General features: G+C 47.7%; 1 protein-coding gene across 3 annotated transcripts in view; it reads right to left on the bottom strand.

Moving 5' to 3' along the window:
* Window positions 1-226: 226 nt before the first annotated feature.
* Window positions 227-16,549, bottom strand: part of VAV2 (vav guanine nucleotide exchange factor 2) — a 270,523-nt gene continuing 254,200 nt past the window's right edge. The window contains exons 21-28 of one of the 3 annotated variants that reach the window (XM_090022197.1): window positions 16,450-16,524; window positions 14,535-14,587; window positions 12,348-12,464; window positions 10,720-10,807; window positions 10,490-10,613; window positions 8,785-8,871; window positions 6,183-6,337; window positions 227-3,772 (exon numbers count right to left, since the gene is read on the bottom strand). In XM_090022197.1, the coding sequence (XP_089878323.1) occupies window positions 3,725-3,772; window positions 6,183-6,337; window positions 8,785-8,871; window positions 10,490-10,613; window positions 10,720-10,807; window positions 12,348-12,464; window positions 14,535-14,587; window positions 16,450-16,524 (747 nt within the window). In that variant the 3' untranslated portion in view covers window positions 227-3,724. The remainder of the gene's footprint in view (window positions 3,773-6,182; window positions 6,338-8,784; window positions 8,872-10,489; window positions 10,614-10,719; window positions 10,808-12,347; window positions 12,465-14,534; window positions 14,588-16,449; window positions 16,525-16,549) is intronic. The other 2 variants (XM_090022194.1, XM_090022195.1) reach the window with 2 other exon arrangements.

The following is a 16,549-nucleotide window of genomic DNA, read 5'->3' as shown; positions in this document are numbered from 1 at the left end:
TAAGCCAACTTTGAACTGATTGGGGTCAAGAACAATTTCCTTGTAGGCAGGTTATTTCACTGGGAACTGCTGTATCATCTTCTGAAGACACTGGCATTGGCACCCCGTGAAGACACGATACGAGAGCAACTGGGCGAGGAGCCCAATCCAGTTGGTAACACATTTCCAAAGCACTTGAACCAACAAAAGGAGTTGAGAAACAAAGTCCAAGGTGAAACGGATCCTCTTAGGCAGAAAAGAATGCATGTTTATTAGCAGTAAAAACCATGATTGGGGAAAAAAAATGTATCAAGAAAATTACATTTATTTTTGTTGTGGAATTTACTTTGATGTACTGTAACTTAAAAAGATCTGGAAAAACCACATGCAAAAGGGTTTCTAAGTAGCAGCTAAGGTTTCTATTCCAGCATTAACAAGCTACTCCAAATGACTTCCAAATTCCCCGCTATAAACTATTCCATAAACAACCCTTTTATCTTTTAGATCCCCTCTCCCCGCCCCTCCTATCCCAGTTAGTGCAAAGGAAAAAAAAAAAAAAAATCAAGGAATTTACATATTATTTTCCACTGTATTCCGTTACAATTCCGAATGTTTCGCGATGAACTAAAATATATATACAATTTTCTCACCATCATAAAAAACATTTTCCCTTCTTATTCACAGATATATATCGTGGCGATTGGCTGAATAATTACAAACAAAAAAAAAATTCTTTTTAACAAGTTTCTTACAACAGTAAACACGAGAGACTGTTCTGAGGAATGACTGATCTTGTGCTGGGCAAGAGTAAGGGGTGTCACTTGGTCGCAGGCAGAGCATGCATGAACCGCATTACTTGGGAGCGGATAGAGACCCGACGTGCTGCACAGTACAAAGAGTGCTCTTCTGATCCCGGTGATAGAAGGGCGTATGGTTTTTGAGAGGGGTTCACCTTCCCTGTTCCCTCACAACATGATTCTTCGCATGTGAAATAACAGTCACTGGGGTCACCTAAAGGCTCAGGAAACATCCAAGGCATAAATGCATCCCCTTGGGTTTTCTTCTTTCTGGACCATTTTCTTTGTGGCTATTAGAGAATGGGGTCTGCTCACAATTGCACAGGATCAGAGAGGCCTGCATTTGCAAAAATGACTCTGCATTGCTGGGGACCCACCCTTCCATGTCTAGAAGGGGTTTTCCTTTCTCAAGGGCTGCTGCTTAGCACTTTTGGGGAAAAAATTAGGTCTCAAGTGGGGCCCCCAGACTTGTTAGTCAGCTTAGAAATGTGTGGCCTGTAGGCTGGAAATGTCAACGGTGCTTCATGGAAATGGATGGCCAACTCGCACTGAAATTCAATGCTCTTTCATTGATATTCAGTAAGAGCTGAGCACTTAACTTCCCTGAGTCTCCTTTACAGCTTCCCCTCTCCAAAGTGCTGCCACATCTCCTTTCAATATTGGTAGGCTGAGATGATGAAAGGCAAAGGTACAGGACTGGCAAACAATTAACACTCAAATAAACTGAGCTGGACTGGAATAGGTTAGCACCAAGGAATGACCTTCATAAAACCACTGGAAATGCCATCGAACCGCTTGCTCCTGGTCCTCACTCCGCAGAGCAAGATGCATACAGTGACCGGGCACTTGGTTGCCTGTAAATGATAATGCCCGCCTGGTGGCAGGGGTCCATGGATGGTGGCATTTGGGCAGCAGGCATCTGAATGAGTCTGTTATAGCAGGGGCACAGTTCAATTGGGAAATATTTTCTAACCCATACAGTGCAATGTGAGAGGTTCACTGGCAGCTTTGGCACAAGGAGTACTGAGCAACTGGTGACCAAGCTAAGTCCATGACCCAATGCAGGAGAAGAATGAAAACCCAAAGATCGAGTAGAAACAAGAGGCCAGACTATTGTGCCAAACCAACAGCAACCTTATTTTCAAAGTTAATTTGGTTTTCCTCCTTGCCAAGATCACAGAATGCTCCTGATGGCTTTTCCATCCCAATTTGGCAGCACAACTTCTGCTGTTCTTCCCCAGGTAATACTCGGAGCACTTGCAAAACAGCTAGGTAAGATCTCTATACTCTTCTGTCACGACAGGCAGGACTTCAGCGGTGGACTGTAGGAGAGCAACATAGGTCTTGCATAAATCTCATGCAGGCAGCTTTTCTGGATTTACGCCAGTGCTGATGACAGAGGAATCTTGCCCAGAGACACAGAGCTCAGCAGCAAAGTTACAAGGTATGGGGCTGCTGAACACCTTGAAGGAAAGGAAGCAAACACGCAAAAGGGCACTTCAAATGACATCCCTGGGGTTTGCTTCTTGTTGGTGGTTTTGCATGAGTGCACTTTGCGTGCACGTTCTGTCCGGGGAGCAAAGGGCAGAAGTCACTTGCAGCGGACTCCACTCAACCATCCCCCTTCCAGCTGAAAAGGGTCGCCACGTGGAAAGCAAGGGAGGGGTTGAACAACATTCAGGGCACAAAAGCAATGAGAGAGAGACAACATGAAAGGGAGACACATTCTCCCTTACTCACAGCAATGAACAGCTGGGAGGTGGGAAAGTATGTAATGCCAAAAGGTGGCCAAAGGAGAGACTGTTTAACATCAGCTTTGTGCAACTTGGGAGTTGGTTTTACAGCCCTCACCTACTAAGTAGGCCCCATTGAGCTCAATGAGCCATAATGGCTGCAAGAACAGGCCGTTAGTTTGGTGGAGTGGCTTACATATATCCTTGTTAGGAACAGGAAAGGTAGGTAGGCTATGAGAGCGGCGGACACGCTGGAGCAGATGATGCACATTTGTATCTATTATCACATGTGCCGTCCCTCATGTCACTCATGATTTGCAAAAACTCTTCCTGGGGAAGGCACATTCGCAGCCCTGCAATGCGACCAGACCTCCTGATCCAGATGTGGCCGTCACCACAAAGGACCGTCTCTCCTCTGCCCTGAGTGAGGTTACTGGGACCAAAGTTAGCCTTAAGAGAAAGGGCATGTGATACAAAATAAGGGGGTCTCTGCTAACAGGTAGGTGTGCCCAGCTCTGTTGTTTGGCTTCAGACTCATCATTATCTGTTAAAAAAAAACTCCTTCTCTAGATCCAGACAGGCATCAAATGAGAGCAGTCTCCTTGCAGCAGGTTGCGGTGCCTTCATCCCCCCCCACCTCCTCCCATCGCCAGCAGAGTTAATGGGCTCTGCTGTGACATGCGCCAATCTGCCCAGAGAAACCACTATCCAGCGGAGTCCATTCAAGCAGCAAGGGGTGTCAGTTCGCTCCCTCTCAGCCTCTGCTGAAAGCATTCCCCCATGACTCCCAGCATCAGTCTAGGAGCCACCCTGTCCCATCCTCCTGGCCACCACCACGGTGGCTTCTGAAACATCCTTGATAAGACAGGCTTGGACAACGTCTCTGGCCACAGCTGCATTGAGCCTCTCGGTGCTTGGTCTAGGCTGTTGAGAGCGACTTTCCCAGGTCACTTCTGCTGTCACATAAACACCTGACAGACTATAAATCTTATATACAAGTAACCCAACCAAGGACCAGAAGCCAGTGGCACCCCCCGACGCACACACGCACACACACTGTACAGAGGACCGATTGCAGAAGAATTCATAATAGGGTGGCTGTTGGTAATACTGGAAGATTTCTGATTGCATGTCACTCGGAGCCCTGGGTGCTGGGACAACTGTGCACAGTCTGCAGCGGCTTTTTCTGGGCGTCTTTTGTCAGAGACCTGGGACTCATTGCACTCCCTCCTCCTCCACATAGGTTGAAGGAAACCAACCGATCTGCAACAGAAAGGGGAAGATAAGCAGAAGGGGCCGCTTGGGTGTGGACGTGCAAAAGACCCACCCATGCACAGTGGAGGCCCCCACGCTTCCTTTGTGTCAGCTCTCCAATACAGCAGGGGGGATGTCGACACACTCTCATCATCGTGGTGGGGAACAGGGCATCTGGACACCAAGGCTATTTTTCCCCCCAGCTATGCTACTGGCTGCATGACTGGAACAAGTCATTTATCCATTTTGTGCTTCAGGCTAGGTCTATGCTATAACATTTCTGCTGGTGTAGCAATGTGGGCGAGAAGCAGGATGGTAAAAGCCCCTGCAGCTAGCGGTGCACCAATAGAGATTTTTGGGGCCGATACCGACGGCCGATTTTTAAGGGGCCATATCAGCTGATATCGATCCAATAGTCGATAGGCGGGTCCAACTGGTAAGTCTGTTGTGGGGGAAGGGGCGGGGGGAGGGCAGGGATGGTGGTTGGGGCAGATTGAGGCCCTTGTGGTGAGGGAGGGAGTGGGACTGTGGCTGGGGCAGGTGCTGCCCAGCCAGGACGGCGCAGGATGGAGCTGCAAACGGCTTGTCCAGGGGCATGGGGAGAGGGGTGGCTACCACTGCTGTGCACACCCCAGGAGGACATGGGGGGTAAGCTGCTGGGGCGGTGCCAGGCTCTTCCCAGCAGGGGGTTGGGCCAGGCTGCACTTGGGGCAGATGGTGGCAGTGCTGGGAGGGGGGCAAGGCTGCAGCCACCCCAAAATTTGCCGTAGCCCCCTCCAACCCCACCTCCCAGCACTGCCCCCACCCACCCTGAACACAGCATGGCTCAGCCCCTGCCAGGAAAGTCCCGGGGCCATTCCAGCTCCAGTCCGCAGCAGCAGCCCACCCTGCTCCACATGCACATCTGGGGGCACATGCCCCCCAAGTCCTCCCACGGTGCACACAGCAGTGGGATCCGCCCCACCCCTCCCCACGTCCCCCGGAAAAGCGGTTTGTGGCTCCGTCCCGCACCCCACCCCAGCTGTGCAGCACCTGACCCAACCCTAGCTCCACTCCCTCCCTCACTGTGGGGGCCTCTATCTGTGCCCCCCATGTCCCTTCCCTCACAAGACTTACCGCCAGACCCGGCTGCTCTCCAGCCTGCTGGGCCGCGCTTCTGGCTGCCTGCATGCTGCACTCATGCACGGGGCATTTATCGGCCCCATCAGTCAAAAAAAGCTGCTGGTTGATACTGTCGATTTTCCTTATATTGGTGCTGATCCAATACAGGACCAATGTATTGGTGCACCTCTGCCTGCAGCCTTAACAGATCTAACTACTCCAGCAAACCCAGTGTGTAGACACAACATCTGCCAGCAAGAGTTGTTTGGAGATTATACCAGTGCAAGCCTGTCCTTTGCCAGTACAAGCTGTGTCCTCACCAGGGGGCTTTGCTTGAACAGCCTTCCCGGCAGTGCCTTTGCAGTGTCTGCTAGCCTTCTGCATCTTCTCTGACTAGCAAAAGGGGGAGAAGAGGCTAACAAACTTCCCTCCCTTTTGGATACGCTCGGTGTTGTCTGCACAGCCCAGTGGAAGGCACCATTGAGAGACAAAGCATCAATGTGATTACTGTCAATGGACTGTGGAGTTGTCCCCACCGCTACGGTACACACCACTGAGCCTGGCCATCCAGAGCCATTCTTGGGTAAATTCCCACTATGCTGGGAGCAGATGTTGAAACCTGCTGTGCTTGTGAAACGGGCCATAAAGTCCTCCCTCTGCCTGACTCGTTTTTTCACATAAATGTCACTGCCAGGGATAGCCCTTTGAGGCTGTCCTTGTGGGAATGCCCATACAATGCCAGGCCAGGGCAACCAGAAGGTGGCACACCTGGGGTGTCAGGGCAGAGCAGAGTGAATGGAAGCAAGCTGGTGGAGCGCCTTGCTTTCCAAGAGAAATGTTCTCTCTAAATCTTGGCCTCTTCACTCATCTTGAACCAATACATGCCACTCTCTCTCACTAGGTTGAAGGTGGGCTTCATGTTTCAGGACATGACAAGGCAATCTGGTACAGAGGGATCAAGTCAGCACGAGAGTTGGGAGCTAAGCAGTTATAGGTCTGTCATTCATACACATTGCAACCACTGGCAAGTCATGTCAATGATCTGTCCCGGCTTAACCCCCATTTTACAGATAGGGAAAGGTTATTTCCTCATCTGCTTCCCAGGGCTGATGTCAAGAATCATTGGTAAAGATCTCTAGAAAAGAATAAGGGAAGATATGTTAACACCTCCCCTCCCCTTGTTTTCAGATCCCATCCAAAAATTGAAACCTGGGCACTTTTAACCAGCCCTGTTAGCTAGCATCTGACCCCATTGCATGCTGGGAAACAAGTAAAGTGGTGACACTGAACATGCAAAAATCAACTCTCTGCCACTTACTCTTCCATTTGTTTCTCCCTTCCACCATCCCTGGTCCCCGCCTATCCTGCTGTAGATTTTCACCACGTCACCCTCTCGCAAGGAGAGCTCCCGCATGTCCCGCGCTGCAAAGTTGTACCGCGCTACTGCCGTCCCTATGACACGAGGTGTGAACACTGTGGGTGGACGAGGAAAGGGGATTAGAAGCTGGCACAGCTGTGAAAGGTCAACTGAAGCCTGGGCAAAGCTACACTAGGTTCAACCTGGGTTTTCACCAGAATCCTCTTTTCCACTTCAAGACCAGGGCAGAAAATCAGCTCTGTGGCCTGAGAAAGTAAATCCAGTATCAGGGCAGCTCCATTTTAATTCTTCAGTCACATTTGTAAGGGAATCACAGGGCTGTAGGAGATTTCCAATGTTGGGTTTTCCATTATCAACATCTCATTGATCTCTTAACAAGTCCTGATCAGCTGTACTGCTCCATTAGTCACTAGATGGCCGGGAAGGGGACTATCTATTAGGGGCTATTACCTTCTCCTTGAGTACTGCTGAAGGTGGTTGGGTTGAGAGCCAGCTCAATGGGAAGCAGGATAAAAGTCAAGGTTTTATAGGAACAAAGGAAACAAACCAACAAAAACATATATTTCAATGTTATTCCCATCGTATCTGTGGGGAGGGGAAGGTTACTGCTCCAAGTGCCCAATGGACTGCTCCAAAGGGAGATTTTGGAAAGGAGTTTATATTTAAGATCCCTCAGAATTGGGAATCAGATTGATTCTTTCGAAGCACGCTCAGCAATACCTGGGCATTGGGATACAAGGCCAATTACTTAGCTTGATAGTGGCTGGGATGGTGGTCTTGGGAAAAGGGCCCCAGGTTCTTGGGCTGTGGAATAGGGTCCATCTGTGCGACAGTCTCCTGGCAAGGAGAAAGCTCTTCCTAATCCTAGCTGGTTATAAATGTATGTTCCCAAGCATGAGGTTTGAGAGGCTCTATGATATCAGAGGAGCCCCCAATTTTAATCCAGTGAGTGGGGCAGCGAGTTGGGGATCTGGGGTGCTAAGAATGAGCAGGAGCTGGTCAATGCTTTCTAACATGCAAGCAACATTCATGGCTAAAATTGTCTCTGGGGCTGGGAACTGAATCGATATCTGGTGGCAGCACCAGGTGGAGTCCTCGGTGGCTAGGAAGAAGGAGGGTGGTTTCCTTTGGCACAGAGGAGCAGAGGTCAGATGGGTCAAAAAGGTGAGGAGTCGCACCTGGATCCTGTGTGCTGGCAGAGGGAAGTGGGGATTTAATGGCATGAAGGGATGTGACTTTTGCGATGGTGCTTTCTCCTTGTCATGAGATGCATGCTGCAGGCAAATAAAGAAGGAGAGAAGGGTCCTTTCTGGAGATCTACAAACGTGCTTACATTTGGTTTCTATCAAACAGTCCTCGAGTCTGAGGACCTTCTAGCTGACCTTAATACATTTCCAGAGGTTTCTGCAAACCCAGGTTGAACTGGCATTGGGTGAAGAAAGCTTTGCCCAGGTCTCCAGCTCTCAGGATAGAAGGAAATGAGGATGGCAACAGAGATGATTAATACACAGAAAATACAATTACTGCGAGGCTCATTCTTCCTATTCAGGGTGCCAGGCTAGAGAGTGGAGTGTGAATTATGAAAGCTTTGAACTCTTTCATCAGCAGCTGGCATTTCCAGCAAATTTTAGCGGGGGGAAGAATTGCTTTGTAAAAGGACATACAGAGCTCAGCACAATGAAGCCCCAAATCAGGGTGACAAGAAAGGACTATTTTTAACCTGACAAAAAACCCAATAAAAATGCCTCCACCTTTTAAAAAAATCCAGTACCAACAGCATCTTTTACACTTTTTTTGTTCTTGGGGAGTTTGCAGCACTCAGGAGCCCGGCTTTAATTTTTGCTGTCCAAAACGAAGAAAAGGCCCAAAGCTAAAAGACAAAGAGTTGGGGCCCAATTTGTTTCTTAAAGCGCATTTTTGCATCTCATCTTTTAACACATTTCTGGGCAAACCAGAAAAGGAGGCTGCTTATTCGTAGCACATGCGAGCCAGCAGGGTTTAGTGATAAAGACACCACCCCGCTTTCTAAATAGTATGACGTCAGCAAAGCAGTTGTTGACCTCTTGGGCTCTCTGCAGCAGCGCTGATTAAAATGCTGCACAGCAATGCTGATAACACCAGAGTTCAAAACTACTGGAAATGTAACCCTTCTATAATTGCAGCAAGGAAAAGCAGGGCTTTACGATGGTGAGATGGCAATGTCCGTTCTCAGAGACACACAGGGAAATCCGGTCACGCTTGAAGCACGCAGTCAGATCCCAATGTATTAGATTTGCATCTTTTTCTCTCCCCTCTCTCCATATTTTAATGTTTCCCTGGTTATCCTTCCACCCCCCCCACCCCCCGCTTGTACCCCAAGGGGATGCGGGTATGTCAGTGGAGATTAGAAGGGACAGCAAGGGGTTTTAGGCAGGGGTCCTGCGATTGAAGGCTTTCAAGCAGGAGACTTTTGTGTCACATCAAACGGCCGGCAGAGACTCTGCGACTGCAGAGATGGCCGGTAGATGGTGCTTTTGGCTCATGAACGGAAGAAGCTGTATACCTGACCAGAAAGGAGTAGAGGAATTCTGAGAAGAAAAGTTGAGGCCCTGAGGACTGAGAAAAGAAAAGTTGTAGGAAGCACAGGAAGCTGCAAAGAGGTCAGAGAGAAACACAGAGAAGCAGAGGAACAAGAATTAAAAAGGAAATGAAAACCCCGCCATGCCATAAAAGCTAACAAAGAAAGATAAAACAAAGCATGCAGCACTTGGTCAGAAGCTCTCGGCGGTGGCAATAAGGCAGCAGAAAAAGCTTAGACAAGACTGCAAAGGCAGCTAACCTAGCTAAAATATACTGGCCAGATTTGCCTTTACTCACACCAGCATAAATCAGGAGGGAGATTCCCAGGCCTGCTTCTCATTTTGGAAACGTTGGCATGAATCTGGTGTCACTGGCCGTTGCAGGAAGGTGGATAGCACTAGCTGAACATTGCCAATCAAAACCTTTCCCTGCCTCCCCGCAACAGAGAAGGCCATTCCTTGTGGTTGAAATTCGATTTTTAGACCATTTTCAAACCTAACCATTTTAATTGTCAAATTTTCAACTTTAAACGTAATGTGATTTTCATAAGCCAAACTCATTCCTTCCTTCCTTCCTTCCCTCCCCTCTTTTGAAGAATAGGAAAAATTAAAGGAATGCTACTTAGTAAAATGACATTTTTTTCAAAATTAAAAAAACAAACATTGAAGACATTCATTTTTGAAGCTTTCAGAGAAAATGAATTTTCTTTTGATGTCAAATTTGCCTTCGTTAAGATATTTTTCTGAAAAAACACCCCATTCATTTTAGCAATCAGATCTTGCTTGCTTGAAGACTTTCACTGGTTTTGAAATGAGCATAATCAGACTATTTTTCAGTTAGGCGCAGAAGCATTTGCAGTTAAATAGGCAGGATGCTTGTGTCTCCTGCTGAGCAGGTCCTCCTGCTCATTTTGATGGGCTTCTGTCCTTTTATATTTATAATGAAGCGCCTGAAATTTCTCAGGCAGACATCACTGACTAGTCTGATTTTTGGCACCCCATAATTGGTGCTTGCTTTAGCAGTATAAAGGCGATCCTACAATGTGCAGAACACCCGCCCCGCCGCAGAGCAGAGTGTACTTTGCAAAACAATAACCACAGCCCGTTATGCAAAAAGGGGCTGGAAAATTGGTACAGGGATGCAGCAGAAAATAAACCCCAAAGTATCACAGCCAACAAGGTCGTTTCCTGGAGGATGTTTGAAATGACGGCTCCAAATGAATTAAAATGAAATTTCCTCCAAATGAAAGGAAAGAGAATTCCTCCCCCATGAGCATCTTCCATGTCTGACTTTACAAACTTCTTTCCCACCTCCCATGTGATTTCGCTTCAAGCCCCATCCTTTCAGCATCTCTGCTGGGGGCAGGACAGGGGGAACCCAGCCTGAATTCACCTGCTTGGTGAAACCAGGACAGTGCAACTGATAGTGCATGAGACTTCATTTTGGGCTTAAGAAGTCCAGATCGTAGACTGGGCATATTCCTTTCTTGAGGTCACAGAAGAAGGGCTTAAGAGTCCCTTCTGACCATAAAATCTGGGACCCCTATTTTGTTAGTAGACGGATCTTCTATACTTTACCCTGCAGGTAGTTCTCAAAGATAGGAAAGGGGCACTGGCAGGCTGGTTTGCCACAGAAACGGCTGTGTTAGATTGGACGTGCTTTGCTGGGGTGGTTAAGATGGTTTTTACCTGGGGAGCGAGTGAAGGTTCTGGAGGTAGAGCGTTCCCGTGATTTGTACGGGTACTTTAATGTTGTGTCCAGTTGTTTAAAACTCTCCTTCAGCGAGTGGGTCTGGTAGTACTCAACTAATTCCTGGAGAGAAGACATCATGTGCATTAGATTGTCACTGGGGTTCAGCAGGTCTCCAGACCAGCCAATGGTACCCACAGCCACAGCCTGAGCAGCTTCAAAAACATACCAAGAGACTTTCAAACTTTTTGGCTTCCGTGATGTGAATCCAGTTGTCCTTCTCCACCACCTTTATGTGTTTTACTTCCTCATTAAACCTGTGACAGGAATCACATCAGCTCAGAAATCTCCTGACACATAGGCATTCGATTATGCCTCACTGGGCATATCTACACATGTGCATTTACTGCGCAGTAACCAAAATGACTGCACAGTATGGGTGTGCATCTACACGCGCATGCCCACACTGTGCAGTAAATATGGTGATTTATGCTGACCTCAAATTTCAAATTTATGCCTGACTAGTTACTGCACATTAACGCTGTGTGGGGACTGACTTGGGATTAATTTTAGTCCCAAGTCTGTCCACATAGTGTTAACACGCTGTCATACATTTCATAGACATTAGGGCTGGAAGGGACCTCGGAAGATCGTTGAGTCCAGCCCCCCACCCCAAGGGCAGGAAGTCAGCTGGGGGCACGGGATCCCAGCAAAATAAACATTCAAAATTTCTCTTGAAGGTGTTCAGAGTAGGTGCTTTAACACCTGCATGTGTAGACACCTGCCTTTTCCCACTTACTGCGCAGTAATTTCAAGCCGGTGTAAATGCACATGTAGACACACGCACCATGTAATAGTACTCAGCGTTTTTCTCTCTACTGTGAACATTAATGGTTTGTTTCAGTCCCCTGGCAGGCATGACAATATTCCCCATTGCAGATGGAGAGTCTGAAACACGAGGTTAAGTGAGGCAGGGTCACCTGAGTCAGAGCTGGGAGCAGAACTCTCCCATTCCTGGCTTACTCTTGCATGAAGTACCCATGAACCTTAGTAGCCATTTGTGGGGTCACAGGGAACTAGCTGTTCAGTGTAACACCATGCTACAGCCACTGCCCGATGCCTGAACTTCCAGAGGAGCTACCTGAGTAATCCAGAAATACCCCGATTCCAACAGCCCTATACCAACATCTAACTGGTCCTTCATCTCAGTCCTTCTACTTGGTACTGGTTTGATTGCTTCAAATCCAGCAAGGACACGGTTATCTGCTCCTACAGCTGGGCATCAGCAGTAATGCATCTTAAAATACATGCCTCCAAGTCAGGTTAATCGGGGGAGCTGCACTTGCTATTTCAAACGAAGGAAGAAAGAAGCATCTTCCATCGAAAGTTTACCAGCCTCTAATACAATCCGGCTGTCGTAAGAATCACGAGATTTCCTCAGAGGCAGAGCCAGAGGAGAGCGAGGCTTGCACATTCAACAATGTCATGCTCACAGGTACGGCCTAGATTGCTACCAGCTCACTCCACCATGCTGCCCTGTGTTCCCTGGACACTTTATCTCCGCTCCATTCATGCAAACGCCCACTGTTTCATATATATATACACACACACATATATACATATATATATATATATATATATATATATATATATATATACACACACACACACACACACACACACACACACACATATATTGTAAGGGGCTGGAAGATCATTGGGTCCAGCCCCCCTGCATGAGGCAGGAAAGACAACTGGGGTGAGGTGATGCAGGAGTGTCTTTGCACATCTTCCACTGGGTGCTGGGTCATGGCAGAAGCCTTACTCAGTGTAGTGATGTAGGTGGCTTATACTCACTTAATGCTGATTGCAAAGCGTTCAGCCTCCGCTGGCCTCTCCCGGATCAGGTATGTCCCACTCGCATGTGACTTCAGCAAGTTGTCGGCCTGCTGCCTCTCCATGTTCCCAGCAAACCTAAATAGACACATTCTTTAGGTGCTGCCATCACAGAGCAGCCAGGTACCATGGAGGGGGGGCTGTCAGACAAGGCTCTGTTACGTACCGTGGAGAGTTGTACAGCACTTTGAATTGTACAGGGGTTAAACTTTCAATAAATTATTCCCTATTGATCAGAAAAAACCCCCCTCCTTAAACAGAAAGGAGCAAGGACTTATCCATTGTATTTCCCCCACTTCTGCATTAAGTGACAGCATGGTCCTTACACTAGCAGCTACTCTTTTATGATCTCACGAAAGCTTTATAGGCCCTGGTTCTCTGCTTGCCTTCCTCACAGACCATGCTGTTAGACAGCACCCTCCAGGGGTGATAAACCTCCTTTCTGATCTCGGGCACAAAAATATTGCACTGCTCGAGCATGGTACAGAATTTGCATATTAATAATGTTAGGTACAGATTTTTTTTTTTAATTATCACCTTAAAGATTTGCATTGTGTAACAAAACAGTCCACTTTTCAAGGGCAGCTGGAAGGATCATAAAAGAAGGTCTGATCAAGCTCTTTATAGGCAGACAAAAAAGTGATCAGAGGTATTTAAATCGCAAGGAACTACTTTGCAATTTAAGAGGAAAGATTTAGTGACACAGAATCCTTTGAAGTCCCTTGATTTATACAGCTCCTAGAAAAATCACATGGATTGAGCAGGAGTCCCCAGATGAATAGATTTTAGTGAACTTCTTTGAGGGTTAATTTAGGACTCGGGAAAGTAAAGCACCGACAGAAAGAGCTTAAGGGCAGAGGTGGGGATATACAAAGCACAGGTTTTCCTGCAATGATCTGCTAATGCTATATACTGACCTCTTGCATCTGTCTCCTGAGCAGGGGGCTGCCATGTCAAGAGGCACATGGGACAAATAACACAGAGGAAAGTATGATGACATCGACAAATGCATTTCTACTTGTGCTCTCATCTACAACCATTAATGACAGCACCACTGCCAGGCCCCCTCTACACATGCAGGTAAAGACACAACAGGATCCAACATGCGATTCACACAATCACACCTCCTGCCATACCACATAAGCAGGGCAGGAGGCATGATTGTGGGATCACACATTAGATCCCATCATGCCTTATGGCTGGTGTAGGGGGAGCCCAGGCTCCCCCTGCACCAGCAAGTAGTAGTTTCCCAGAGTTGGGAGCCCCATGCATCACAGGTGAGGGGCCCCCAGCCACAGGGATGTCCCATGCAACCCTAGGGCTGGAGGTCTGCTGCTGCAGTGATCTCCCCTTCCCGGAGGTGTAGGGATCCCACAGGGCCAGAAGATTGCTGCAGGGTGATCCCTCTGCCTCAGGGGTATGGGAAACTCCTGGGGCTGGAGGATCGCCATAATCCTCCGGCCCTGGGGGTTTCCAGCATCCTGGAGCCCTATGCATCACAGCTACCATGATCCCCAGGGTCCAGTGGTTTCCCATACCCTCAAGCCCTAAACATTACAGCAGCCATGTTCCATAGGGCTTGGGAGTGAGGGAAACCCCCAGACCCTAGGGATCAGGGCTGCCACCATCCCTAGGGATCGGGGGAGTTTTACTGGGCATGGTGCACCCCTGCAGCTCGGAGCCCCGCAGGGAAGACTCTGCTACATGTGCAAATTAAAGCTTGATAGCAACCTGTTATAAAGTTAGTACAGGTTTTTGAAGTCTAACTTTATAGCTGGTTGGAGCTTTTTATTGTGTGATAGCTACTTTGCACGTGGAACCATAGAACACCTGTAACAAGTAGAGGGGGCCCCATGGATAGCGGTGGGGCTTTGGATTGGGCTCTGAATTTAGACTTCTCTCATCAGCAACAAAATGCTTATGCACGAATGCAGTCCACTATCTTTGCCCTGTTCGTCTGAAATTCCCACAGCTTGCTGTGCATCAATAGTGGCTAGGATACAAAAGCAGATTCTCACTCCCATTCATAATTTGGCATTACACAGCGGATGTGAGACAAAGAAACAAAATTAGACGGCCAAGTCAATATATCTTTATGTTTGTCATAAAGTATTTTTATCTGTAGGTCCAATTTAACAACCGACTTACCAAGGGTACGCGGTGTAGTCTATTTCTCTCGATGGAGGCCGGCTGTTGGGAGGCTGAAGCAAAGAGAATAGCGCTTATTACTGGAGAGCACAGATCTAATTAGGTTATAGATCACCTTGGATATGCTCCTCTCTGGGAGTCTTTTTATATGCCAAGCTTTTTATGAATTATTCTCTTCGCAGTTGGAGGAAGGGTGCTATAATCAACTGCAGCTCTGTTAAACACGCCACACAAAATAGCTATGCTGAGTGGACCATGGCCTTTGATTTATTTGAGCCCTTTATTGCTGAAAAGCAAGTGAAAGCTTTTAAAACTTGCGGTGAAAACCAGGATGTAGGTTTTGCACTATACAATTGTTCTCAAAACAGGTTGCAATGTTGGGTGAGCATGGAAAAAGTGTGCCACACAAAGGAAAGCAACTTTCTAGAGGGGCAAAACTGGGAAAAGACGCAGACTCCTTGCCCACTTCACACCCCACTAGATCACACTGCATTGCTGACCTGAGGAATAAGCTCACTGCTTGTTTTTAGACAATCTGTTTCTTGATGTCAAAGTCCAAACAGGAAGAGGAGGTAAGCAGATTAGTCATTGGCAGTAATCCCTCACCAGCAGCATCCCGAGGCACATAGCCAAAGGTTGAAATATTATAACCAATGGCCAAAGGTGCCACCCAGTCAGGGAGATGACATCTGGGTACAACCGCTGCCAAACATATCACCCAAAGAGATGAATGGTGACTGCAGCCAGGGCTTTACTAGAAGGACTGGGGAGAACGTGTGCGCGCATTATTTTAGATTAGATAAGCATAGGTCAGATCCATTTACAGTGTTACTTGAAGAGCAATAAAAGCGTAAGGGGCTTGGGCTGCCCCCCAAAACTGATGCCATCAATGACTAAGGCCGAGATGCATGCTGGGGTTTTCAAGTGTGAACACAAGGACTAGAAACTAAAGTATTAATTTGGAGGATTGCTCACCGGAGGCTGCAGCACATCTCTCTGCTAAAGCACTGCTTCTTGCTCTCGCTGAGCCACTGTCAGACTTTCTTGTTTACTTGATTTTCACGTAAAGCCGCAAGGGAAGAAGCACTCCCTTGACAATAGCCTAAAAGTCTCCTCTCCCAGTCTGCCCTGCCCAGCAGACTTGAGCCACAATAGCAAAGCCAAGGCAGGACAATGTCCCATAATGCTAGCAGCAGAAACGTTGCTTACCCATCACAGCGAATGGCTCTCCAATGGTTAATCTGACAGCAAACTGTCAGGCATTTTACTCAGTTCAGTGAAGAGATGCGATTTAGAGTAATTAAAATTTAAAAAACAACAACCCCATGGCACACGGTATTTATATGGTTTCAAGACATGGCACTACAGTACATCAAAGCAAATCCTTTTGGCCTGATAAACAAGCATGACTGTCTCTTTAAGCAAAATAACTTGCATGCTCCATCCCGAATCCCTTGGCAATGTTGCGTGAAATATCTGAAGAGGAACCAATGCAGGCAGCCGTTCCTACTTCCTCAACTGAGCTGAGCCTGCCAGCAAAACTCACACTTCAGGAGGTGTTGGAGTCTCTTTCCTGGGCATAGCTGGGGGCTCCCGACAAAGTGCTGCTGTGTGAAGTTGCCCTCTGGAGAAAGGCATCAAACACCTGTGCTATGTGACATCCTTCCCTCCCTATAATGTGCATCTCCCCCTCTCAAATCAAGCCCCAGCAGGGAGGGGTGTAGTCCCAAATGGCCAAGTGCATTCCTGGAAAACCAAAGCGACTCCCTTGCAATAAGCAGAGATGTCCAATATCCTACAGATGCAGACTGTGATTTAGATGTGTGCGCTTTATCAGGGTCCCAGATCAGACCCCTACTTCCCAAGCATCCCCCTTGCACACTGGAGACGCTTGGATCCAGATCTCGGTACTTACCCTGGCATCCACAGGACAGGGCTTTACTGATGAGCTGGGGAAATAACCCGATTTCTTGGTCTGTATTAACCTCCCCTGTAAAAGCCAAGCAAAAGAAAAA

This window comes from Crocodylus siamensis, chromosome 11 (genome assembly GCF_052110815.1).
Source record: "Crocodylus siamensis isolate JL-2025a chromosome 11, ASM5211081v1, whole genome shotgun sequence".
In the NCBI taxonomy this organism is placed as follows: Eukaryota; Metazoa; Chordata; order Crocodylia; family Crocodylidae; genus Crocodylus; species Crocodylus siamensis.
The sequence above is the reverse complement of the archived record's forward strand: the minus strand, read 5'-3'. Positions and strand labels throughout refer to the sequence as shown.